We start from the raw sequence: 23,750 nt of genomic DNA, 5'->3' as shown, positions 1-23,750 counted from the left end.
TGATAATTATGTTTATTTATTAATTTTCTCATGATAAAGATATATATCGATTTAAGAATACAAAGAGACATGTTAATATATATTAATATTATTTATTTATTTTATCTTTAAACGTTAATAGTATAATAATATAAACTTTTAAAAAAAAAAACTTTTAAGTTTTTAAAATATACTTACCACTGTTTTAAAGTATAATTTAGTATTAAATAATTAAAAAAAAAAAAAAAAGAAAGGCAAGCCCCATTTGTTTGATGGGTCCCTGCCTACTTTCTTCTGTGGCTAAAGGCAAAACCTTTCACCTTAACGACCAACGAACAACCAGTCATCCGCTTCGGATCACCGTCGATCATCAAACCCAAAGCGCAAATTCCCAATGAAAATCTCCTCATTATCTTCTTCAATTACGTGAAATAGACTCGAACTCAATCTCAATCTGAAGCAGCAGCTTGTAACATCTACTCTTCTATTCAATTTCACCATGCTCGCCAAGCTCTTCCAGAAAAACCCCGCCCAATCTCCACTCTCTGCTAAGGTGCCGCTGCTCTACTTTCTTTTGTAATTTTTGTAGCTTCAGGAACAAAATTTTTCTATGTAATTTATAAAGATTGAATCTTTTTTCAATTTTATCATACAAGATTTTGTGTCTGTGTGTGTGTTTATTGATGAAGATTTTTGTGATGTTAAGGTGGTGGAGGGAAATGTGGAGAGAGTAGTTTTGAGACCTCAAGATATAAATCCACGGATTGATGTTCACTGTGGGATCCCTTCTACCGCTTCCATTCTTGCTTTTGATCCCATTCAAAGCCTCTTAGCAGTTGGAACTCTGTGAGTCAATGAATTGCTGCTGCTGTTTTTCCTTTATAGAAGTTTCTAATTAAGTTTGTTAGATAGTTTCTAATTAATTAATTAATTAATTAATCTAACAGCTATTTGGTGTGCTTTGATGATATTATGGATTAAGAATTTAAATGTGGGTGCTAGATAGTTCAGTTGGTATCATCTCAAATATCAGGGATTAAAGGAACAAGAATAATTACTCCCCTTGTGTAAATGTGAATGGTTTGCGTTTGGCATAACATATAAGTGATTTAGCATGATGGGACTGGATGAAATGTGCACAACTGCACACAATAAGGTTCCAATTTGAGTTTTTTTAAATTTCTTTTATTTGTTTTTTGTCCCTAAAAATTCCCTTTCTGCGTGCTGTAGGGATGGTAGGATAAAAGTGATTGGTGGTGATAACATTGAAGCGCTTCTTGTGTCTCCTAAAGAATTACCTTTTAAGAACTTGGAGGTTTGTGTGTTCATATGCAGAGAGTGGTTTATCTCTTTTTTATTTTTTCCTATCTTCCTTGTTATATGCTGTTGAAGCTTCTTGTTTCTTCCTTTCACAATTTTTTGGCATCTGTTGCACATGTATACTCGTTTTTTCCTTTTAAAAGCTAATTTGGAATCCATATCTAAGAAAATGGATGTGCAAGAACTTTGTTTTAGTAAATTTTCTTCATTTCCTTTCTCATATATTCTGATAACTTGCCTACAGCATTGTTTAAATTTTTTTAATTGGTTATTTAAATACGACAACAAGGTGTAATTCATCAGTTTGGGGTATCTATCTTCAAATAATACTTGTTAAGTGCTTCAATATTTGAAGCCTTAAACAATCATTATATGGTCAAGCAAAGCTTCTTGCTAGTTGTCATTATGTGCTTCTGAATTTGGCAAGTGGCAGATAAATATATTGAGCCAATTTTTTAAATTTCTTTTACAGTTCCTGCAAAACCAGGGTTTCCTAGCCAGTGTCACTAATGAAAATGAGATTCAGGTATCATCCTTTCTATTTATGCTTATTCACAACTGTTTTACTGCTAGCTGTTATTTGTATCCTCCTCTCATACTCTTTAGATTTCTTGAACTATTGCATCTTTTTTATTTTTTCTCTTATCCTTGTAACATATGTGATTGGTTTATTAGTAGTTATTGATGTTGACAGGTGTGGGATTTGGAGCGAAGGCGACTAGCTTCAACTTTACAATGGGAGTCCAATATAACTGCATTCTCTGTTATATGTGGCACAAGTTACATGTATGATATTATATCTGAAAATAATAATTTTATACTGCACTCTAGTTTGGCATTTATTTTATTGGCTGCAAATGCATGCAGAATTTTAGAATGACAGAAATTTCGTCATGTAATCATCTTAGGTATGTTGGAGATGAGTATGGGATGGTTTGTGTGTTAAAATATGATGCTGAAGAAGTAAAACTTATCCAGCTTCCATATTATGTTCCCCCAGAAGCAATAGCTGGTAATGGTTTCATTTCTATAGTTTTTTATTAAGTTTGAACAAGTGCATTCTCTTCAAAAGCTTTCCTCATTCAATTTTCTTTTATCAGCACTTCATATTCATTTAACTATCAGTTCTCATATTAGTTTCTTTTGGATAGATGATTAATTACTGGTATGGCTGTGATGTTCATGGTAAATTTAGACATTATATTAAAGCCCTAGTTTGTGGTCACCTCAATTTGTGCATTTTGCATGTACTTAGGTGTTTACGACTATATCACTACATATTGTTAATTATTGTCACACTTTTTTGCTTAATTTCACAGAAGCATCTGGGATGTCCTCCCCTAATCAGCACTCTGTTGTTGGACTGCTCCCTCAACCCGCATCTCAAGGAAATAGGCAAGATGAGCTTTTCTTTATTGTTTTCTCCCCCTTATAAACACATTTAATTCCTGGTTTTGCATTTTGATATCTTAGAGCGTTTATTATTCTACTAGCATTCAACATAGTTTTCTTCAGAGATTATTCTTGTGCCATCTAGGGGCATATGGACTGGATACTGCCCTCTGGCGCAATATGCCACTCAATACATGTCGGCTGATGACTGTGCTATTGTTTCAGCAAATTTTTACCTTAGCATATTTCTGTGATGGAGATTCAGATAACAAATACACACATAAATAATAATTTGTGTTCATTGATCTCTGTGTATGACATTGTGTGCATGTTCCTGAACATATAAATTGTTTACCTGTATGCTTGGTAGTAAATTTAATTTTGCTAGATGGCATACATATTATTTTATGTTTTTCTGGATGCATTTTAAAGAATTTATCCTTTTACAGATTGTTGATTGCATATGATGATGGCTTAATTATTCTCTGGGACGTTTCTGAAGATAAAGTCATTCTGGTTAAAGGCAATAAAGATCTCCAATTGAAGAGTAAAACATTGGCTGATTTTCACAAAAGCAAGGAACAAGAGCTTTCAGATGGTGTGTCAGAATATGAGCACATGGAGAAAGAAATAAGCTCTCTCTGTTGGGTATCTGCAGACGGGTCAGTTCTTGCTGTTGGTTACATCGATGGAGATATAGTGTTGTGGAACCTATCAACCACTGCATCTGATAAGAAAACTGAAAAATCAACTGATGTTGTTAAGCTGCAATTATCCTCCGTTGACAGAAGACTCCCTGTTATTGTTTTGCATTGGTCTGCAGACAGTTCACACAATGATTCCTGTGGTCGGCTCTTTGTCTATGGTGGAGATGCAATTGGGTCTGAAGAAGCTCTAACGGTGGGCTTTCCTACTTAGATTTGGTTTCTTACAAGTTTTCAAAGTTAATGTTTCATAATAACAGGCAAAAGAATACCTCTACTATCTTTTTTCACTTATTTGTAGTTAGCTAACTCCTAGATGAATGGTAAGTGATTTAACTTCATAGGGAAAAAGAAGCTGCAGGGTAAAGGCAAAGAAACTATGGAACATGAAAGAGAATTGTTTAAATAGAAGATAAAAGCTTTTGTGGACTGTGTAACATGTTTGTCAACGTAGTTTTCTTTCCACATACATGGTATTCTATGTTTAGTTAGTGTTTAATAAATGATAATTTTGACTGTCTCAGGACCAAGGTAGATGTTAACATCCTCTATTGTTGCAAGATGTTAGATTTCACATGAAATTAATAATTAAATCCAATAATAACTTACTGAGTCATTTTACTTTTTGAAAATTTCATCGTTGATGATGTTCATTTTCCATTAACGAATATCTGTCTTTTTACAGATTTTGAGCATTGATTGGTCTTCTGGGATTGAAACTTTTAAGTGCAATGGGCGTATAGATCTTACTCTTAATGGTTCTTTTGCCGATATGGGTTCATTACTAAGTGATGGTGTGAGCAAAACTGGAGGTGCTTTCATATTGACAAACCCAGGACAGCTGCACTTTTATGATGATGCTTGCCTTGCTTCGTTATTGTCCCAGCAACAGAAACAAAACTCTGTTTCTTCAATGGAGTATCCCACAGTCATACCAGTTATTGAACCTGGCATGACTGTGGCAAAGCTGGGTTTGATATGTAGAGATGGGAAGTTCTCAAAGGCTTTCTCTAAGGTATGTCTTTCTTGAAAGAAATACTTCATTACTGTTGTATTATCAGGTGGGTGGAAAATCATTACACCATAGAGGTGTCCTAGGTTCAAACATTGGTAACACTGTCATTACCTATCAAAAGAATAAAAGAAAATGTTTTCAATTTTCCTGAATTCTCATCTTGCATCTTTAAAGAAACAGGTTCTTTCAGACATACTTTTTGGGCAAACTGATCATTTAATTTCCTCTTTTTGTACTTTCCTTGTACTTCATTTTTCCCAGAAATCATTTTCTTGCAAAAGTTTACCAACCACTAAATGGAGTCTTAGGCTGTCTTTGTGGACTGCTTTTTTCAGCTTCAAAACTACAAGAGCCGCATGTTTTGGCAACAAATCCTTTTTGTTTTCTATTGCCACATGTTTAGTAAAGTTGTTTCGTTTGGGGATTTTTCTATCAGACAATTTCTGCTGCAAAACTTCAGGCAGCACATACACCAAGAAGTGTGAATTGGCCTCTTACTGGTGGGGTTCCTAGCCAACCCCTCAATGTGGAAAATTATCAGGTTGAAAGAGTATATATAGCAGGTTACCAAGATGGATCTGTTAGAATATGGGATGCCACAAATCCAACCTTTTCACTTGTTTATGTTTTAGGACCCGAGGTTAGTACTTTGTCACAGCTTTCTAACTTTCATTTTTGGATTTCTATAGACGGGATCACTGTTTTTCAATGACACTATTGATCAAGAATCCAAAAAATTTTTATGGACAGATTAAAGGTATCAATATAGCTGGTGCAAGCGCATCAGTATCTGCATTGGAATTTTGCTCATTCACTTTAAGTTTAGCTGTTGGCAATGAACTTGGTATGGTAAGAGTTGAATATTTTTGTGGTTGCCTTTTTTAAAATTTTCAAGATTTGATGCTGTGGTGATTGTATTTTTTCTGTTTGAGAGAATATAGGTTCGTCTATATAAGCTAATGGGGAGTACAAATGAATCGCATGTGTACTTTATCAAAGAGACTGAAAAAGAAGGTATCACTTTATAAGTACTTTTACCACTGTGCGTATGTCTTTTTGAATTTCTTCTGAATGTCATGTGAGTATTCATTCCTAAATTTTGTTAAGAAAATTTCGGCAATCTGTTCTGACGGTTGAGGAATTGCTAACTTTTAGATATGTTAGAAGTTTAAATTCAATGTTCTACACAGATCTAAACAGTTAAATGAGATTCGAATATCTGGCATGCAAAGTTTGCGTACCAGGTTATTAGGATTCTTATTTTTGTTCTACAACTGAGTTCAGACTTGGATTTGGGACTTCTATGGTGGAACAAGCTAGTCACTGTAAAAGTAATTGTCAAATTTCTAAGAGTAGTCTCTCGCAATAGCCTGCTAACATGTCACTCCATGGTCCTCAATCCCTTTGTAATAGAATTTGTAGTGGAAAGCAGTGATATCATCCATTGACCTGTAACACCATGCAATGCACTTCAAGACTCTTTTACCATCATGTGGCGGGGAACAGGAGTATTTGTAGGATGTCTAATTAAGAATTCCTTTTAGTTTTCTTCATGAGTATCATTTGAAAAGTGACCGACTCCTCCTTGTCCATTTTCTAATTACTCATCAGAGCTGTCATTGTGGCTTGGTTGATTAAAAATTGAAACCAAAGTTTCCTGTCTGAACTAAAAGCTTTGAAGTTAAAGTCATTTAAAATGTTTGCTAATGACATTCAAATGACAATGCTGACCCACTTTTACATTTTTGGTGCTCTAAGTTTGGGTTTCTAGGAAGAAGTTTAAGAATTCTGATGGTTGAAGAGTGTGTGTGTGTGTGTGTTTGCAAGTTTTTGTTTTCTTTCTGTTATTCAATTTTTGTTTCTGGTATGATGCTTATCTTTCAAAAAATTTACACTATGCAGTAAGACCTCAATAGGGAATTGTGGTTAAGTTAAACATGGGTTTGAGGACCATTATTATTTTCTTTTACCAGTGATTGATATTATAACAATTAAAACAGATTTATTTTATATGCATTCTATAGAATTTGGAATCTCTAATTTTTTTCCTAATGACATTAGATTAAAGCTATTTTATGGTTCCTCATGACATATTGACCAACTGTGCATAGGCAATATTGCTTCTTCCATTTTTAATTACATATTAAGTAATTGTGCAGTTCACACTTTGCACAAAGGGGATTGGCCTCAATGCACAGCTATCTTTTCCTTCCTCAGTTCTCCAATATGCACTTTACAGTTTGCAAATCGTGGAACCAGACTTGCTGTGGGATTTCACTGTGGCAAGGTGGGAATCACCTGTCTCTCTCTCTCTCTCTCTTTTTTCCTCCTCCCTTATCTCCTTATTCTTAGTTGAATTATCATCTGGCAAGCCTAGTTGTTAACCAAACGAGTTTCAAGAATTGATGTTTAAATTTTATATTTCAGGTGGCAATGCTTGATATTAGTGAATTGTCAGTGTTATTTCTTACCGACAGTGTATCCAACTCTAGGTCACCTGTCAAGTCTCTGGCTGTGAAGTCAATTTCAGATGCTATTAGCTCAATAAGTAATCCGGAGCACATTGAGTCCAACCGCAAGGCAGATTATGTGAATTGGGAATTGTTTGCAATGACCAAAGATGCACATGTTGTTGTTATAGATGGCAACACTGGCAGTATAGTATGCTATCAATCACTGCAATCTGAAAAGGAATTGTCTATAATTTCTATGCATATCATAGGCAAGTATTTTCATCTGGGTGGATAATAGACTTTGTTTGCTGCCTTCAGGTTGTATGAATTTCTGAGAAACTGTCTCTATGCAGATGGTGGCAACTTAGTCTCTGTAGTGTCCAGCAAAAAAGATCCATTAGACTCAACTCAGACGAATGAAACTAAAAGTGAACCTGATCAGGGTGTCACTCAATGTGGAAGTACTCCACTTGACGTTGACCGTGAGACCTCTGCTGAAACTGCCTATTCTAGGCAGAGAGTAGAAAATATTATTCTTCTGGTTTGTTGTGAGGATGCATTGCATTTATACTCTATGAAGTCTTTGAAAGAGGTGCCTTTAATTTTATCCATTTTCTGTTCTGACTTTCAACATTTATGTATTTCCTGTTTCCCATGAGCGAAACATTCTCATTTTAGGGCGATAGTAATCCTATTCGAAAGGTGAATCTTTTGAAACCATGCTGTTGGACTGCAACCTTCAAGAAGAATGATAAAGAGTGTGGGCTCATTGTTCTCTATCGGTCTGGTGTGATTGAAATAAGGTAAAATGCACATCATTCCTTTGCTTAATTGGATGCCACAAAACAGCAGTACCTGTTTGTTTCTCATCTTTACTAGAAATTGATGTCCTTTATTAATCTTACTACTAGTGCATTGATATCAAGAAATCAGTTTTTAAATGGAAGCAAAATTTATGTTTGGCAGGTCTTTGTCAGATCTTGAAGTGCTAGGAGAAAGCTCATTAATGTCGATTTTGAAGTGGAACTTTAAGACTAACATGGAGAAGACAATGTGTTCATCTGACACTGCACAGATTATGCTGGTTTGTCCTTTCCTCTTCCATCTTTGAAATGGATCAATTTTTTAAATTTTACTGAATTTTTATATCACAAGAACCAGGGAAGATTCTGATCTGCAGTGCCTGAATTATCTTCATGAATTTTGTAGAGTCCTTAGATATTTCCTTCTTTATTGGGTGAATGGGGCTTGTGGGCAGAGTTTCCATCCTTGCATTAAAAAGAAAAAAATGAAGTAGGCTTTGTGTCAACAAATTGGGCTCCTTGGGTACCAAATTATGACAAAAATTCATTGACAAAAACTTTGTTTTGGCGGGTAATCAAAATTTTATTCCGAAACCAACTCAGCAGGACTGGTCTGTATTCAAGTGTTAATGATCAACAACAATAACAACTATGCTTTAATTCCATACTAGTTGAGGTTGGCTATATGGATCCTTTTTTTCCATTTAGCTCTATTAGAGTTCACTAGGTTTGAATCAATATCCAAAACTTTTAAATCTTTTGATACTACTTCCTACACGTCATCTTAGGCCTCCTACACCCACATATAAGAATATTTTTAATAAAAAAAGGGGCAATTGAACCACCACACACCCCCCCCCCCCCTCCCCCACCCACCCAATTTTATAAGCTACAGCTGCCACTGCTATTATATCTATTAACCACTAACCTCAATACCCTATTTATTATGATTTTCTATTTTATTTTAATTTAGTATTCTTAATTAGAATTGAATTAGGATTCCCAATCCTATGTAATTAGGGTTAGAAAACTCTATAAATAGGTCTAGGTTTTCTATTATTTAGTAGTTTTAATTATTATGATATTATTAACAAGTAAATAAAGATTTTGAGAATTAATTCTCTAGAGAATTTGTTTTTCTTTTGTCATGAGAATTTATTTCTTTTGATTTTGGTGTTCTTCCTGTTCTACATCACTTATATTTTTGTGTTATAGGTAAATGGGTGTGAATTTGCTTCTGTCTCTCTTCTGCCCAGTGAAAATATCTTCAGGTCTCCCTCTATTTCTCTCTCCATGCATGCGTGATGTACCTAGTGTGTCTGTTGTTTTTCAAACCCTAAAGCTATTTGTTTCTGAAAGATTGGTTTGCTGATATTAGGATTCCAGAATCATTGCCTACCCTACATGATAAAGTCCTTGCCGCTGCTGCTGAGGCCCCTATCAGCTTATGTCCCAGTCAGAAGAACGTACAGGTTGAACGTCATGTTTTGGGCTTCCAGCTCTTTATATTCCCTTTCATGAAAAATTCTAGATTTTTCTTTAATTTCTGTGGCAACAGGTTGCTCCATCTGGGATTCTAGGTGGTTTCGTTAAGGGTCTCCAAGCTGGTAAAGGGGAACACAATATGGATCTTCCTGAAGTTTGCAAGAATAACTTTTCACATTTACAAGCCATATTTTCCAGTCCCCCATTCTTAAAGCCTTCTCTGGACATCATGGATAACCAGAAAGTTTTGGAGCTAAACATAGGTTCTCTATCTCCCGCTTCAACCATCTGCCTCTGGTCTGTTCCCATCTGTTATTTTTTTCTTACAGCTGCTTTTTGTTGCAGATGATATTAATATTGATGAACCTCTTGTTGTCTTGCCTTCATCAGAGATGGGTAAGAAAGATATAAAGGGTTTAACACTAACCACTTTATACTCTGGTATATGTGTAAACTTTTGGATGTGCTTAAATGATCTTGTTTTGGTTTTGCAGATAAAGGAACAGAAAGGGGAAGATTATTTGAGGGTGCAACTTCTGATTCAAAGCCAAGACTTAGAACAGCTGAAGAAATTAAGGCCAAATATAGGAAGGAGGTAATCTATAATACCAAATTTGGCAAATGTATTACTTTCGTAGCTTATGTTTTTTTAACATGGTAGTCGGTTGCTCCAGGATGCTTCTGCTGCAGCTGCACGTGCAAGGGACAAGCTTGCAGAACGTGGGGAAAAACTTGAGGTCTTTTTTTTTGGCTTCCTTTTATATGTTTGTTGGAATGAATAGTTTCGTATGGAAGTTTATGCTGTCTTTAAGGCTAGATTTTTCAAATAATGCACTTGAAATATGTTTCAGAATACCTTATAGAATGGCTTTAACAAACACTCTTAAGATAAATTATTAGTTATTACTATGACCTAAGAAAAGCAACCCTCATAAACACTAAATCACCATCACCATCGCCATCATCGTAATTAATTTTCTTTTACTAGTAAATTTGTGTATTGTACACTTTCCTGTATTGAGTTATTTAATTTTACCAAGTTTTTCATAACTTTTTGTTGTCCACCCCAGAGGCTCAGTCTGCGCACCGAAGAGCTGCAAAGTGGGGCTGAAAACTTTGCATCAATGGCAAGCGAACTTGCCAAACAAATGGAGAAACGTAAATGGTGGAACATATGAGAGCCTCATACCTATAAGTTCCAAGTTGTGCTTGGATTCATTAATCAGCTTCACTTTCCCAGAAACAGTCTCATTGATCATTCTTTTATGGTTGGATGTGATAATATATCCTTAAGGATCTATAAGGCCTTTCGATGGGCATCGATGTGAAGTCCATGATATTTTTTAGGTTTCTTTGGTTCATTAGTCCCTGACTAAGGCTCCATATCCTGAATCTTGGAAACGAATCTAATACCAGTAATTTAAAAGTTCATTGGTAATTTTTAGGATTTTTATTGTGATTATACCCATTTGTGTATATCGTGACTGGTAAATGTATAACATGAATATGTATAAATTAAATCTCTCTCCCTCTCTCTCTATACTGAATATTATTTTGAGCATTGGTTTTGTCCATTCAAATGAGATGAGAGTTCATTACATATTGAAAGAAACAAAATGCTTATACAAAAGTAATTTTCTTTCTAGTTTGATGATCTGAATTCTGAAGTTGTTACGCTCTAAATGTGTCATCTATCACATTTATATGAATTTATATTTTTTATTTAATTTATTTTAATTTTAAATTTAAATGTTATAATTTTATAAATAATTTTGATATCATTGAATTAAAATAATTTATATATCTAGTCAGACTTAATCTAATGGTTAAAATTGTATTACTTATTTTACATATTTAAATTTGATTTTTTATTTTTTTAATTAAAAAAAATTATAAATGTAATTATGATGATGTACTATTTTTCAACGTGTTTTAAATGGAAAATATGAACAAAAGCCTTAAAATATCAAAAGTTCGGCAGCATCCTTCTCCCTTCCCAAATTCTCATTCTTGTCATAGTCCTACTTTGATATAAAGTAGTCGGAGAGAGAAATAAATTCTATGCAAATGGTCGGAGAAAATAGTTTATGGTGTGAATCACATGGAGCCGTCTTAACATAGAAAATCTTATTTATTTATCATCTTGACGAAGCTAATGAAATTGGGAAAGCTTAGGATTGAACTTTATTTTAGTATGACCTTTGACACAATCTACACATGATCAATCGTACCACATTTGACCACGTCAGCCTCTTTGCCCTTTTCCACACGTTGTTTGTGAGGTCAAATAATTGAAAGTTTTACCATTTTCAGTTTTACACAGCCACCAAGCCGAAAGTTAGGCACACGCATATGAAATGAAACCTCAGAAAAGCATGGGACAGAGAGGACCACGGGTATATAATATGCTTAAAGAGATGTAGAAAGATAGAGAGGACAAGCAACAAAAAGCACAGGTTGAGAATTCAGTAGCTGGAAGTGGGGGAGAGAAATACTTGTGTTATCTCTTCCTCTCCTTTCCAATTTCTAGGTTCTTTCATTTTCTTCTTTTTGTAGTCCATAGACTGGCTGTGGGTGGAATCTTGCATTTTCAGCTTCTGGGTCGTTAATGGCTGCTTCTTGGGTCTTATCAGAATGTGGCCTAAGACCCCTCCCTAGAATCTACCCTCAACCCAGAACTGGCTTTGCATCACAAAGAACTAAGCTTTTCAAGCTTAGATCACTATCAGTCTCAAAAAGTCACAATCTTGGTTCTTCTTTCAAGGTCTCAAGTTGGTCTAAACAAAGAAATTGGCAATTAAATGTTGCAGCTCCTGTAAATTTTACAACTGTGAGTCGAGAGGAGGATAAAGAAAGAGAGGAAACTAATGAGGAGGAAGGTGAATTCTTTGACCCTGGTGCCCCACCACCTTTTAAATTGGCTGATATAAGAGCAGCCATACCGAAGCATTGTTGGGTTAAAGATCCATGGAGATCTATGAGCTATGTTGTGAGGGATGTGGTTGTGGTTTTTGGATTGGCTGCTATTGCAGCTTACTTTAACAATTGGGTTGTTTGGCCTCTTTACTGGTTTTGTCAGGGGACCATGTTCTGGGCTCTTTTTGTTCTTGGCCATGATTGGTAAAATAATCCTTTTCTTTCTTGAATTTTGAATTTCTATTTACTGCTTTCAATTTTGATGCGCATTTCCTTGTTGATCTAATTATCTACGATTTTTTTTTCAAATTTTCTATTTGTTCCACTGTTACATTATCACTACCCATAAGCTTGTTTCTAATGTGAATTGTGTTAAAATTATAATTGTGCAGTGGTCATGGGAGTTTCTCAAATAATCCAAAGTTGAATAGTGTGGTGGGTCATCTCCTTCATTCTTCAATCCTTGTTCCTTACCATGGATGGTTAGTCCCTTAAATTTATGCTAAATTCTAAGTTTTTCTGTATTGTTTTTTTTCTTTTTAAATGTAAATTAGTTATTCAATATAATATGACATAATTGCATATTTGCTGATTATTTCAGGAGAATTAGCCACAGAACCCATCATCAAAATCATGGACATGTTGAAAATGATGAATCATGGCATCCAGTGAGTTTCTGTCAATATATAAATACCCCTTTTTTTCAAGCAATCTTGCTTGTCTCTTTTCAAACTTGGAATTCATTGGAATGTATCCCTTCTATATTGCAGTTGTCTGAGAAAATCTTCAAAAGTTTGGATAATGTCACAAAGACATTGAGGTTCAGCTTGCCTTTCCCAATGCTTGCTTACCCTTTCTATCTGGTAATCCTTTAGCATCTTAATTAGTCAAATCTACTTGTGAACCTAATAATGTACTGATAGTGATGTTTTAATTTCAATTAACTGCAGTGGAGTAGAAGCCCTGGAAAAAAGGGTTCTCATTTTCATCCAGATAGTGATTTGTTCCTCCCAAATGAGAGAAAAGGTGTTCTTACCTCAACAGCTTGTTGGACTGCAATGGCTGCATTGCTTGTATATTTAAACTTTGTAATGGGTCCTGTCCAAATGGTTAAACTCTATGGTATTCCCTACTGGGTAGGTCTATTTCTGCAATAACTTACATATCAAGGGCCTGGGAAAGAATTTCTGCAACTCATTTTATTCTTATTTGTACTCATGAATTTGTATTGAAGTGCAGATCTTTGTCATGTGGTTGGACTTTGTGACCTACCTGCATCACCATGGTCATGAGGACAAACTTCCCTGGTATCGTGGAAAGGTGCAAAGATAAATGATAAATCTTTCTACCCTTGGTCACTCATTTTTTTCTGCAATGAATGAACTATTTATTGCTGCGTTTGACATATGAAAGTAGAAATTTTAACCAATGAGCTTTAGCTCAGTAGTACCTGCCTCCGAGCTGATTTTCTTTTTCTTGCTTTGGCTATAAACTGACAGGAATGGAGTTATCTGAGAGGAGGGCTTACAACCCTTGATCGAGACTATGGATGGATCAATAACATCCACCATGATATCGGTACTCATGTGATTCACCATCTCTTCCCTCAAATCCCACACTACCACTTAATTGAAGCAGTGAGTATAATCTTTTTCCTTAGTTATTACCCTAGCTAGGTTAATTGTGCAGCTCACTTTCTTCTAGTTCTTATGATTTCTGCATTTAACCTTTGACAGACTGAAGCAGCTAAGCCTGTGCTAGGGAAATACTACCGGGAACCGAAGAAATCTGCACCTCTTCCATTTCACTTACTGGGAAGTCTTATAAGAAGCATGAAACAAGATCACTATGTAAGTGATACTGGAGATGTCGTTTACTATCAGAGAGATACTAATCTGTATGGAGGTGTGAAAAAAGAGTGAAGCTGCAAAAGTTTAGGTGTAACAAGTAAAGCCTACCAAGCCAAGATTCTTTGTCACCAATTATTTTACTTCTGTCAACTGCTCAATATATGCCTTACAAAGCCAATGGGGAGTGGGGACAGCCATTCTGCCCCACATAAATCTTGTGTTCTCCCTTATTTGATAGGAGAGATTGCAGATAGTTAATGTTAGCCGATTATGTTGTAATATCGACAGAAAATCTCAAATCTCTTTTTCTTTTGGCCCTTTCTCTCTGTCATTATATGCATTACAAAGCCAAAAAATGTATGGCATAGAAAGAAGATCATGTCACTCCCACAACTTGCAATTGGTCACTACTATCCAACTACTACTGTAGTCTTTCCCTTTGAGAAAGGACTTTAATGAAGTACTGCTAATATTCAGTTGATTTTCATGACTCACGTGGACTACTGACCTAACAATTAAGGTGAGATTAAGGCTCAAAAGTTAATATCCATATGGCTCAAAAGTTAAGCCCTATTTGATGTGGGTCTCACACCAATTCGGGACTCTTTAAGGATAGCCTAAATTTGAAATCAGCTGTGCAAAACTTTATTTTTAATCTGTAAAAAGGGAAACCATCGAGTATTGAAAAGAATGGCAGATTATAGATTGAGCTACATTCCTTGTGATGCGCATGAACTTGCTCCAAGTAAATGAATAAAACAGTCAAATTTACAATTTTAGGTGCTGGTAGTATTTTAGCATGAGGAAAAGCTTATGCTACATCCACATTTTTACCCCGAGATGGACAAAAGTAAAATGGAATTGAATACATAGTAAAAATTTAATGTCTTTTCGGCGATATGATCAGGTGCTTTGCAGTCTGGCAGTTACTGATCGATTCCCTTGCACATGACCAATCAATACTGCACAGAACGGACTGCACTCATGAAGGAAGATATTTTCGATTGATCTTTCTTAATGCCATCTGAGCCACAAATGCCACTACTGACATCAACACCATGAGGTTTCAGGGTAGATAGAGCTTCATAAACATTGTCAGGGTTGATCCCTCCTGCCAAGAGCCACCCAAGCTTGCTTCTAATTGGTGGTAGCTTAAACTGCGCCCAGTTAAATCCTTTGCCACTGGAAACAGGATATCAGGAAAAACTTAAGAACAAAGAATGGGAATCTTAAAATATTTCTAATCTTGAAGTGATAATGCAAACTGATATTAGTATGGGACACCGAGATTCAAAATAATTTATTAATTTAAATATTTGAAGTAATTGATTGTTTCAATTGAAGTACACCCAAAAAGCATGTTTGATAGACTATGATGGAAATCGAAAGATTATTGAGAAAGTTATTTCTATGCTCTATTATGGTCTGTCTCCCAAACCTACTTTAAGCATTTTAGTCTTGGGCCTCTTGCCAAAGGTGTGCAATAGGCATCAAAAGAAGATTCAGCTCTAAGCAGTTCCATTATTAATTCACTTATTGCTGCACAACATTGAGTGCATACCTAATTAAATTTGCAGATGCGCAACTATTACAGTGATGGCATAAAATCAAAAATTGTGCATTTTAGACCTTGAGATGATGGTTCATAGTAGCAATTCATATGCATGCAAAATAAAGCTTGACAAATGAACTTGCTGAAAAGAAGGGGGGACAAGGTATGGTATTTTCTTACCTGCCACCTGTTGCACTATCCACAAGAATCCAATCAGCCATTGAACAATCTTTATCTGAAATTTGATTTAGAAGGTCTCCATCTGAATTTGCATGAAGAACATATACTATTTGTTTTTGAGCTAAATCTGGAAAAGCTGCCCGTGAACCATTTCCATGAAGCTGCAAATACAAAGCATAAAAAGTGTAAAAATTAATGTTATTGCTATACACAACTAAGCCAAAAATCAGATAAATATACCTGAACAAATTCAAGATCACAAGCATCTGCAGCTCTCAATATTGTGTCTGCATCATCATCCACAAACACCCCAACAGGTTTTGCTCCATATTCCCTTGCGACTTCTGAAATTTCCTTTGCTAAAGAAAGTGAAATGGAACGTTTTGAATTGGGCCAAAGTATCATCCCAATAAAATTAGCTCCAGCTTCTGCCGCCATCGCAGCATCCTTAGCACTTGTAATTCCACACATCTTAACCAAAGGCCAGTTCTTTTCATGTTCCTCACTAGTAAATGCAACTTTCTCTAATGGGGAAAATTTGCAAGTGATTCTGTTATTCAAATGAGGCCTAAATCTTGAAAAATATAATTTCCCCACCTCAAAACCTGCAAATACCCAACAGTCTTGATGCTTGAGAAGCATATTGATGCATGTTAAACATGCCAGAATAACATACATTAACCAAGAATCAAATATGCTAAAGGGGTTAAATATTATTGCACATTTGAGGTGTATAAAGGAAGAAATTGCGAAATAAATAAGAGGAAAAACATACCAGGAGCATGCCTTGTTTGCAAATTGATAAATTTGGGCTGCAAGTGACCTCCAGTAGCCAGCCCTTTAAAGAACAAAAATCAATATGAAACTAAAGTCCCGCAAATTTAAATTCCAAGAATATGTGATAACAAAAGCATTAAAACCAATTCTTAACAACAATGACATATAAGAGCAAGTTTCTCTAGCTCTTCAAAATCATTTGACCTATAAAGAAGGAAAATTTCCCCCTCTTTTCATGATCAAACAGGCAAAAATGCATTGTGGGAATAGAACCGAGTGCTAAATTGAGTGAGTTGTCTAATAGGAAATTCAGGGAACAGGTAATATGCATTATAACCAAGTGTATAAAACAAAAAAGGACAAAGACCTGAGAGCATAATTTGGATTCGATTTTGATGGGATGCTGAGTTCTTCTCTGTAGATGCTGAAATGGAGCTTGAGAGTATCGGAAATGAAGCACAGACCGGTTTTGTGGAAGCCTATACTAGTAGTTACCAAACCAAACGTACAAGAGACTCTGGGCTTGATTTTGTCTGTCAACTTGGTCCTTTATCCTGTTGAAAAATAAATAATTGTACAGCAATATGTTTTTCTTATTAAAATATATTATATGCGATTAAAAATATTAAATCCTTTTGTTCTAATAAACCAAATTAAAATTTTATATTTTTTTAATGTAAATTTTAAGTTTTTACGATAATCTCAAAATATTAATTAATAATTTTTACATTCTGTGAATTTAGATGTCATTTCGAATGAGTCAATAATATAATTATATTCTATATAACCTACCAAATCTAAGAATGTATGTTATCACTGAGTTGTTTGTGTGCTTATTTATGTAAATAAATAAATAAATATATATATATATATATATATATATAGAGAGAGAGAGAGAGAGAGAGAGAGAGGTATGCCCCAATTTTCAAATACCTCTTTTAAGGTCACAAATGCAAATGGGTTCATCACTCAAAATCATAGGAAATAAATATGGCTTATTCAAAGGAGAACCATTCAATAAGCAGTAATGTCTTTTTTAAAAGGGTAAACTAAAATTTAGTTTATAAAATTTAACAAAATTTATAATTTAGTCTCTATATTTTTAAAATTAAATAATTTAATATTTAAAATTTAACAAAATTTATAATTAAGTTCTTACCATTAGAAGTTCTTTAAGTTTTCATTAATTTAAGTAAAAATGATCAAAATGTTCTTATTTTTATTTTAATTTAAAAATAATTTAGTCCCTAAGATTTTATTTTCTTAATAATTTAATTCCTAAAGTTTTATTTTATTAATAATTTAATCTCTATATTTTAAAATATGGGTCTCATTAAATTAAAAATTTTTAAATTTAAATTATTAAAACATAAATTAATTACTTTTAGATCTTTAAAAATTTTGGTTAATTATAAAATTATTCATATATTTTATAAATTAATTTTTAAATGTTATATCTATTTATAAATAAATCCTTGTAATTTTGTAAAATTCAATTTAAGTTATTATTATTTTAATATATATATATATATATATATATATATATATATATTATATTATATTGTTATATATAGAAAAACTAAAAAATATATGAATATGGATGTAAATTATTATTAAAATAAAACTTTAAGGATTAAATTATTTTTATATTGAAAATATAGTTAAAAAATTTTGATATTTTTGCTAAATTTAACGGGGGATTAACCATAATTCTAATTGTAAGAATTAACTTGTAAATTTATTAAAATATTAAGGATTAGAATGCTTGATTTTAAAATTATAGAGACTATTTTATTGATTTAACCGAATCTCATCAAGGATTAAATTATTAATAAAGTTTCAATATTAAATTATTTTCCAATTGAAAATAGAATTGAGGGAATTTTGGTTATTTTTGTTAGAGTTAACGATCAACTTAATTGAAAAACTAAGTTGTAGATTTTGTCAAATTTTAGAAATTAAATTACTTAATTTTAAAAATATAAAGAATAAGTTGTTGTATTTTACCCTTAAAAAAAAGTGATTGAAGCAGAAATTTTTGTTTTAAATCTAATTAAAAAAAATATTTTTTTCTAAAAATAAAAATACATTATAAATAATTTAAAAATGAAAATTTTAAACTATTATTAAAAATTGACAAAAATTTTTAAATTCATATTAATAAATTTGTTATTAGCTCATTTTTTTTTAGTATTAAATATTTTTAATTAATTTAATCTTGATATTAAAGAAATGTAGAATAGGGAAATTTTTCTTTAAAAGTTTATACCAAAAATTATACAAATTCACTACACTAAATTATTAAAGAAATCTTAAAAATTTATTGAAATATCCTATAATGATTAAATCAGATGGAAATAGAGAGAATATGCATTAAAATATATATTTTATTTATAAAAAAATTTTAAAAATTAAATAAAAAATTTTAACTCTTATTTTTTAGAATATAGTCGACAAAAGAATATTTTCAAAATTAAAAACATTAAAATAAAGAATTTCTAATTAATATTGTGTCGTAATTTTATTTTATTTTTAATTAAAATTTTAAATAAATCTTTCAATGAATGAGAAATAGATTCAATTTAATGTATTTTTTTTTTAAACTACAAATAGCATCATATCCCCAATTTTCAAAGAAATCTTAGAGTACTCAATAAATCCTTGGCCTATATGTGGGTTGATATTTAATATTTGTGTTTCATTGATGATGTTTTTATTTTTAAAATCATAATACAAAAAAGTTATTTTAATGTAATTTTTTTTAATTGATTAAGAATATATGTATATAAAATTAAATAGATCATATTTTTTAAATAATAATAATTAAATTTAAGATAAATTCAAAATTTTTAAATATTAATTAGATTCGAAAATGACGATTCCCATGGATACTGTAATCGTTGTCCCTAACCAAAAATGGCTTGCTTCTCAAATCTGAATTCAACTGAGAAATGCCTGTCTTGTTCTATCAAGCGTCCACTGGCCATTTTTGCTTGTTAGGCTATGGGTTTTTATTGGGCTTTGGGCAGAGCAGCCTACTGTTTGACTTGTTGGGCTTGGGCCATGTACTAGACCACTGATCAATAGAATTTTCTTTGAAAAAAAAAACATAAATAAATAAAAATCCAAGACCATCAATCACATGCATGAGAGGCATTCTGCCCCCTGTACCAGAGCTCCTTCCCTTTATTAGGGTCCTTGAATGAATCCATAACATACTAGTTCTGCTAAACAATCTTCATACCTTTGAAATCACATGTTGCTGAGAATATAGAGGTCACTGGTCAGGCTATAGAGGACAAGACCTAAGAATATGAGGGTCACTGGTCAGACTACAGAGGACAAGACCAGCACTAAACCGTGATCTTATCTTGTCAAGAAAGAAATATAATCCAACAGAATCCCCAGTATTATTTTTGATCCAATGAAATTCAAGATGTGCCCCAAAGTGTGAAATATTATCAATACCCAAGAACCACCAATGGTGCAATAAAGATGCCCACTAGACCATCAAAGAAAATGCAGAATCAACAACTTACCAGAAAAAAAAAAAAATAGCATTTTACTATAAGCTGTTAATATAAGCCAACATGAAGGAGAAGCCCCAAGAGCCTTTTTTTCTTCTTTTTTCTTGCTTACAGAAGTTTGATCAGAGAAATTATACTCTCTCCATATTGCATTGAATCTTAAACTTTACTCAGAAATTCAAAGTACAATCTCCTCACTTGGGAGAAAAAGAAATAAGAATATAAATAATTAAAAAAATTTCACCTCTCTTGTCCCTTTTAATAAAATTTATTCTAATTCCTCACTTGGCCTATCAATTATATGAGCAGAGACTTCCTGCAGAGAGTTTTCGGTCTTCACTGGTCTGCACTTTAGTTCTATTTAAGTGTTCTAAACATAAATACAATTATCAGTTACTAATATGAATTCAAATAGTATTGAATTTGTCACATAAGCTTCAAGCGCACAGATGTTGCTTATGCCACTATCTGCTCTTGTTCTATGTACAACTGCTCCATCCATGGTGGAAGCGATTCATGGACTCCTTTACTGAGATTGTATTGCTTCTCTGCACCAAGCCCAGCAGTAGGAACGTCTTTAACCAAGGAATTAACCCAAGACACATCAGGCTCGTTGACATTGGATAGTGTCAAGTCTGCCGCTGTTGTGTGATTGTTGTTACGAAATCCAAATGAAGCAGACTTCTTGAGCTTGTTCAGCTCATCTCCTTGAACACCCCAATCAAGTTTTCCATCAGGAGAGCTCCAATCTGAAAGATTGGAGGACACCATGGATACAGAATTTGCTGCTGCAGTGATGCCAAGACGGTTGGTTCCTGCTGCTCCACGATCAATGAAACTATGGCTCCGCTTAGCAAAGGCAGAAGACCTTGAATTCATCACAGCTGCAGCCACTGCAGCAGATGAATCAAACCCATATGACGCAGGTTTCCTCACAGAAGTGGAGGAGAGATTAGCCGGGTAGCTTGAACGAGATTGATTCATATTTTGGCGAATCTGAAGTCCAGTAGGAGATTGCAATTGGGTCGGTGTTGAAGATTTTAATGACATCCCCTGCAATGGAGACAACAGAGAAGGATCGAAAGATCCAAAAACATCATCAAGGTTAGTAGGCTTCAAATCTCCAATCCTGTTGAAGTCCTTGCTCCAACAAGATGGAGAGGATAGACCAGATATCTCATCCATCAATTGCTGTTGCTGAAGTTGGCTAATGTGATTTTCCAGCCCAAGCAATTCCATCTCCAAATCCAAATCTCTAGCACATAACGCCGTCTTTAGCCTACTTCCTGGGAGCTGCAAAGCGGGTGGGTTGAGGTTAACTTTATTCTGCCATAACCCTCCACTCTTGGGGGATGAAGAGGCTACTGCCAAGGGAGACATGGGTGGTGTTGAGACAGTAGGCAATGTCAATGATGGTGAACCAAGACTCAAAGGAGTCAGTGTTGCCGTGTCCATTGAACTAACTGAAACAGACTTGGGTGAAGGCATTGCTGAACCTGTGGAAGCATATACAGGCCGCAACTCCTCAGGCTTGTGAGCAAAGAAACAAACTTTCCGTGAGCAACCAGTCTCATCCTTGCATAGCCGGGTTCGATATTGAGCAGGATGCAACCATGACTCAAAAACGCCATGTGCATATTCACAGGAGTCAGCCTTCTGGCATGTCCCCTTGCGAAACTCAGGGCAAGGGACACAACTGTAAGGGTATTTCTTTGGGTCTCTCCTCCTTGCATTCTCTCCTGGATGGACAAATGGACACTCTGTCCAATCATGAGAGTATGCCCTCGAGCAAGGCTTAACCTTAAAACAGTACATTCTAAACTCATCTGTACCATATATCCCATTGTTTATATCTGGCAGAGACACATCAATTGGATATTCTTTCTTCTCGGTTCCTTCTTTTGCTGGCAGAGACATCATGATCAGCTTTTCTTCTTCATCTTCACTCAAGCTTTCACCTTTTAGCAACAACTCCACCAACTTCCTTCTTGAATTGCAGGGAGACTTCAAAGAAGGGGTAAAGAGATCACTGGGTCTGTTTCCATTAGCGTCGATGCAGTTAGTATCAGCAGATGCATCAAGCAAGAGCTTGACAATTTCAACCAAAGAATTGGAGCCGCCAGCAACAGCACAGTGAAGGGCGGTAACCTTATCCCAACCACAGGCTCTATTGACATCAACTTTCCCAGTACCAATTATGTACTTCAAAACATTAGTACTTCCAAACATGGCTGCAATCATAAGAGGCGTTCTCTCTTCAAAACCCATCTTTTTCAACCCAATTCTTCTACCATACCAATAGCTTGCCTCATCAACATCTAAACCCTTCTCCTCAATCTCACTTTTGAAGCCAACAAGGTCATCAGAGGCTGACAATTCAAGCAACACTGAGCATTTGGACAAGATACCATACTTCGGACTGCCAGACTCAACTTCCATGGTGGGATTTGCAGGGAAAAGTTTACCCTTGGAACCGCTGCACATAGCCTAACCCTGCATAATTACAACATACAGATATCAATATTCCACTCTGTTAAAGGGAAAAACAATCTAATCACTTAAGAGCTCAATTTCCTTCCTTCCCGGCCCCCCCCCCCCCCCCCCCCAAAAAAAAAAAAAAGGACTCCAAAAGAAGAAACTTCAATTATGAGTCTCAAATAATTCAGTAATTGTACAAGCAACAAAACTAGTTTTAATTCCCAGCCCCTAAATAGAAAGTCCCAAAAATCTATGAAAGTTAGAATTAGATAACATCAGTAGACAAATTGAAGAAAGTCAAATTAAACTCTTCCATTTCCATCTAGTCCAACTTTTATTTCCCAAATTTTCTGACTTAAACAAGCAGAAAGAAGCTCAAAGTCACAGATTAACAACAAAAGAACCAAAGCTAACACTATTAGTCAACCCGCTACCCGCAAGCCAAAAGATAAGACTTTGTTCTTCTAAGATCAACTAACATTTCTAATACAAAACCCAAAACAAAAATATTAAAAATAATCAACTCAAGCTAACCCAGAAACAAAAATTCGAACTTTAAACAATAGCAAACAAAACCCATGAAAAATAACCAAAAAAATTGCATCTTTTTCCCTTTTTTTTCCTTTTCTGGAATAAGAACATACCTATAAGCAGTCTCTTGTGTTGTGAGAAGAAAAGAAGGAGAGATTAATGAAGTGAGGTAAGTAGCTTAGTAAAGGTGTATATAGAAGATGATAAAATGAAGCTGTGAGCTGCAGGTAGAAGAGAGCAATGGTGGGCTCTTTATATGCAGAAAAGATATCTTCAAGAGGCAAGAGGAAGGAGGAAGGAAGGTAAGACTTTTCTTCGGCTCTCTTTCTTGCTTACTCTGCTTCGATAATGTGGTCAAAGTCAAAACTTCAAAGCGAGGGCCACTTCTCTATCAGCACAGCATCTGGCCTATAGGCTGTTAGCTAAGCTATTTCTCTCTGGCATCTGCTAAAAAATTGAAATGAAACTCAAATGAAATTCAAATGAAATGTAAATGAATTTCGGAGTTTCGGAAGTGGACCCACTTTCGTCAGCCACTATCAAACCGTCTCAACGGGTTGTCCTTTACGTGTGCTTCTGTGCCCTAACCTTAACTCACGCGCGCCACCGAAAGTGTCTTCAATCTCTTTTATTATTATTATTATTATTTAAGGTGAGAATTTAAATTTTTCTAATCTTAAAATTATTTAATAATGGGTAAAAATATTAATTAACATTCCTTAATTCTCTTCAAATAATAAATAATTTTAAATAAAATAATTTTTAAAAAATAATATATCTAATATAAA

The 23,750-nt window shown here is 34.3% G+C and overlaps 4 protein-coding genes across 5 annotated transcripts; 2 read left to right on the top strand and 2 right to left on the bottom strand.

Annotated features, from left to right (window-relative positions):
- The first annotated feature begins 236 nt into the window (after window positions 1-236).
- On the top strand, window positions 237-10,691 carry LOC110657239 (uncharacterized). 2 transcript variants are annotated; one of them, XM_058133751.1, is made up of 24 exons: window positions 237-532; window positions 686-825; window positions 1,210-1,294; window positions 1,772-1,825; window positions 1,994-2,085; window positions 2,208-2,311; window positions 2,619-2,694; window positions 3,141-3,591; window positions 4,081-4,410; window positions 4,847-5,050; window positions 5,161-5,259; window positions 5,352-5,424; window positions 6,570-6,697; window positions 6,838-7,132; window positions 7,217-7,455; window positions 7,542-7,666; window positions 7,830-7,947; window positions 8,882-8,937; window positions 9,045-9,138; window positions 9,225-9,414; window positions 9,497-9,565; window positions 9,646-9,746; window positions 9,826-9,888; window positions 10,222-10,691. In XM_058133751.1, exons 1-24 carry the CDS (start codon window positions 479-481, stop codon window positions 10,327-10,329), a joined length of 3,348 nt encoding a protein of 1,115 aa, XP_057989734.1. In that variant the 5' UTR covers window positions 237-478; the 3' UTR covers window positions 10,330-10,691. The 2 variants fall into 2 exon arrangements, with proteins under 2 accessions (XP_057989734.1, XP_057989733.1); XM_058133750.1 differs by having other exon boundaries at window positions 9,497-9,746.
- Window positions 10,692-11,330: 639 nt separating this feature from the next.
- On the top strand, window positions 11,331-14,398 carry LOC110657237 (omega-3 fatty acid desaturase, chloroplastic). Its single transcript, XM_021814377.2, has 8 exons — window positions 11,331-12,271; window positions 12,460-12,549; window positions 12,669-12,735; window positions 12,838-12,930; window positions 13,018-13,203; window positions 13,307-13,387; window positions 13,567-13,704; window positions 13,804-14,398. Exons 1-8 carry the CDS (start codon window positions 11,760-11,762, stop codon window positions 13,987-13,989), a joined length of 1,353 nt encoding a protein of 450 aa, XP_021670069.2. The 5' UTR covers window positions 11,331-11,759; the 3' UTR covers window positions 13,990-14,398.
- A 255-nt stretch (window positions 14,399-14,653) lies between these two features.
- On the bottom strand, window positions 14,654-17,122 carry LOC110657238 (N-(5'-phosphoribosyl)anthranilate isomerase 1, chloroplastic). Its single transcript, XM_021814379.2, has 5 exons — window positions 16,794-17,122; window positions 16,425-16,487; window positions 15,890-16,254; window positions 15,650-15,810; window positions 14,654-15,099 (listed from the first exon to the last, which is right to left on the bottom strand). Exons 1-5 carry the CDS (start codon window positions 16,801-16,803, stop codon window positions 14,874-14,876), a joined length of 825 nt encoding a protein of 274 aa, XP_021670071.2. The 5' UTR covers window positions 16,804-17,122; the 3' UTR covers window positions 14,654-14,873.
- Window positions 17,123-19,967: 2,845 nt separating this feature from the next.
- LOC110657236 (zinc finger CCCH domain-containing protein 29) lies at window positions 19,968-23,361 on the bottom strand. Its single transcript, XM_021814376.2, has 2 exons — window positions 23,076-23,361; window positions 19,968-22,446 (listed from the first exon to the last, which is right to left on the bottom strand). The coding sequence occupies exon 2, from the start codon at window positions 22,435-22,437 to the stop codon at window positions 20,410-20,412; it is 2,028 nt and encodes a 675-aa protein (XP_021670068.2). The 5' UTR covers window positions 22,438-22,446; window positions 23,076-23,361; the 3' UTR covers window positions 19,968-20,409.
- Window positions 23,362-23,750: the final 389 nt, after the last annotated feature.

Source organism: Hevea brasiliensis, chromosome 14 (genome assembly GCF_030052815.1).
Source record: "Hevea brasiliensis isolate MT/VB/25A 57/8 chromosome 14, ASM3005281v1, whole genome shotgun sequence".
Classification (NCBI taxonomy): Eukaryota; Viridiplantae; Streptophyta; class Magnoliopsida; order Malpighiales; family Euphorbiaceae; genus Hevea; species Hevea brasiliensis.
This window is presented reverse-complemented; position numbering and strand designations above follow the sequence as displayed.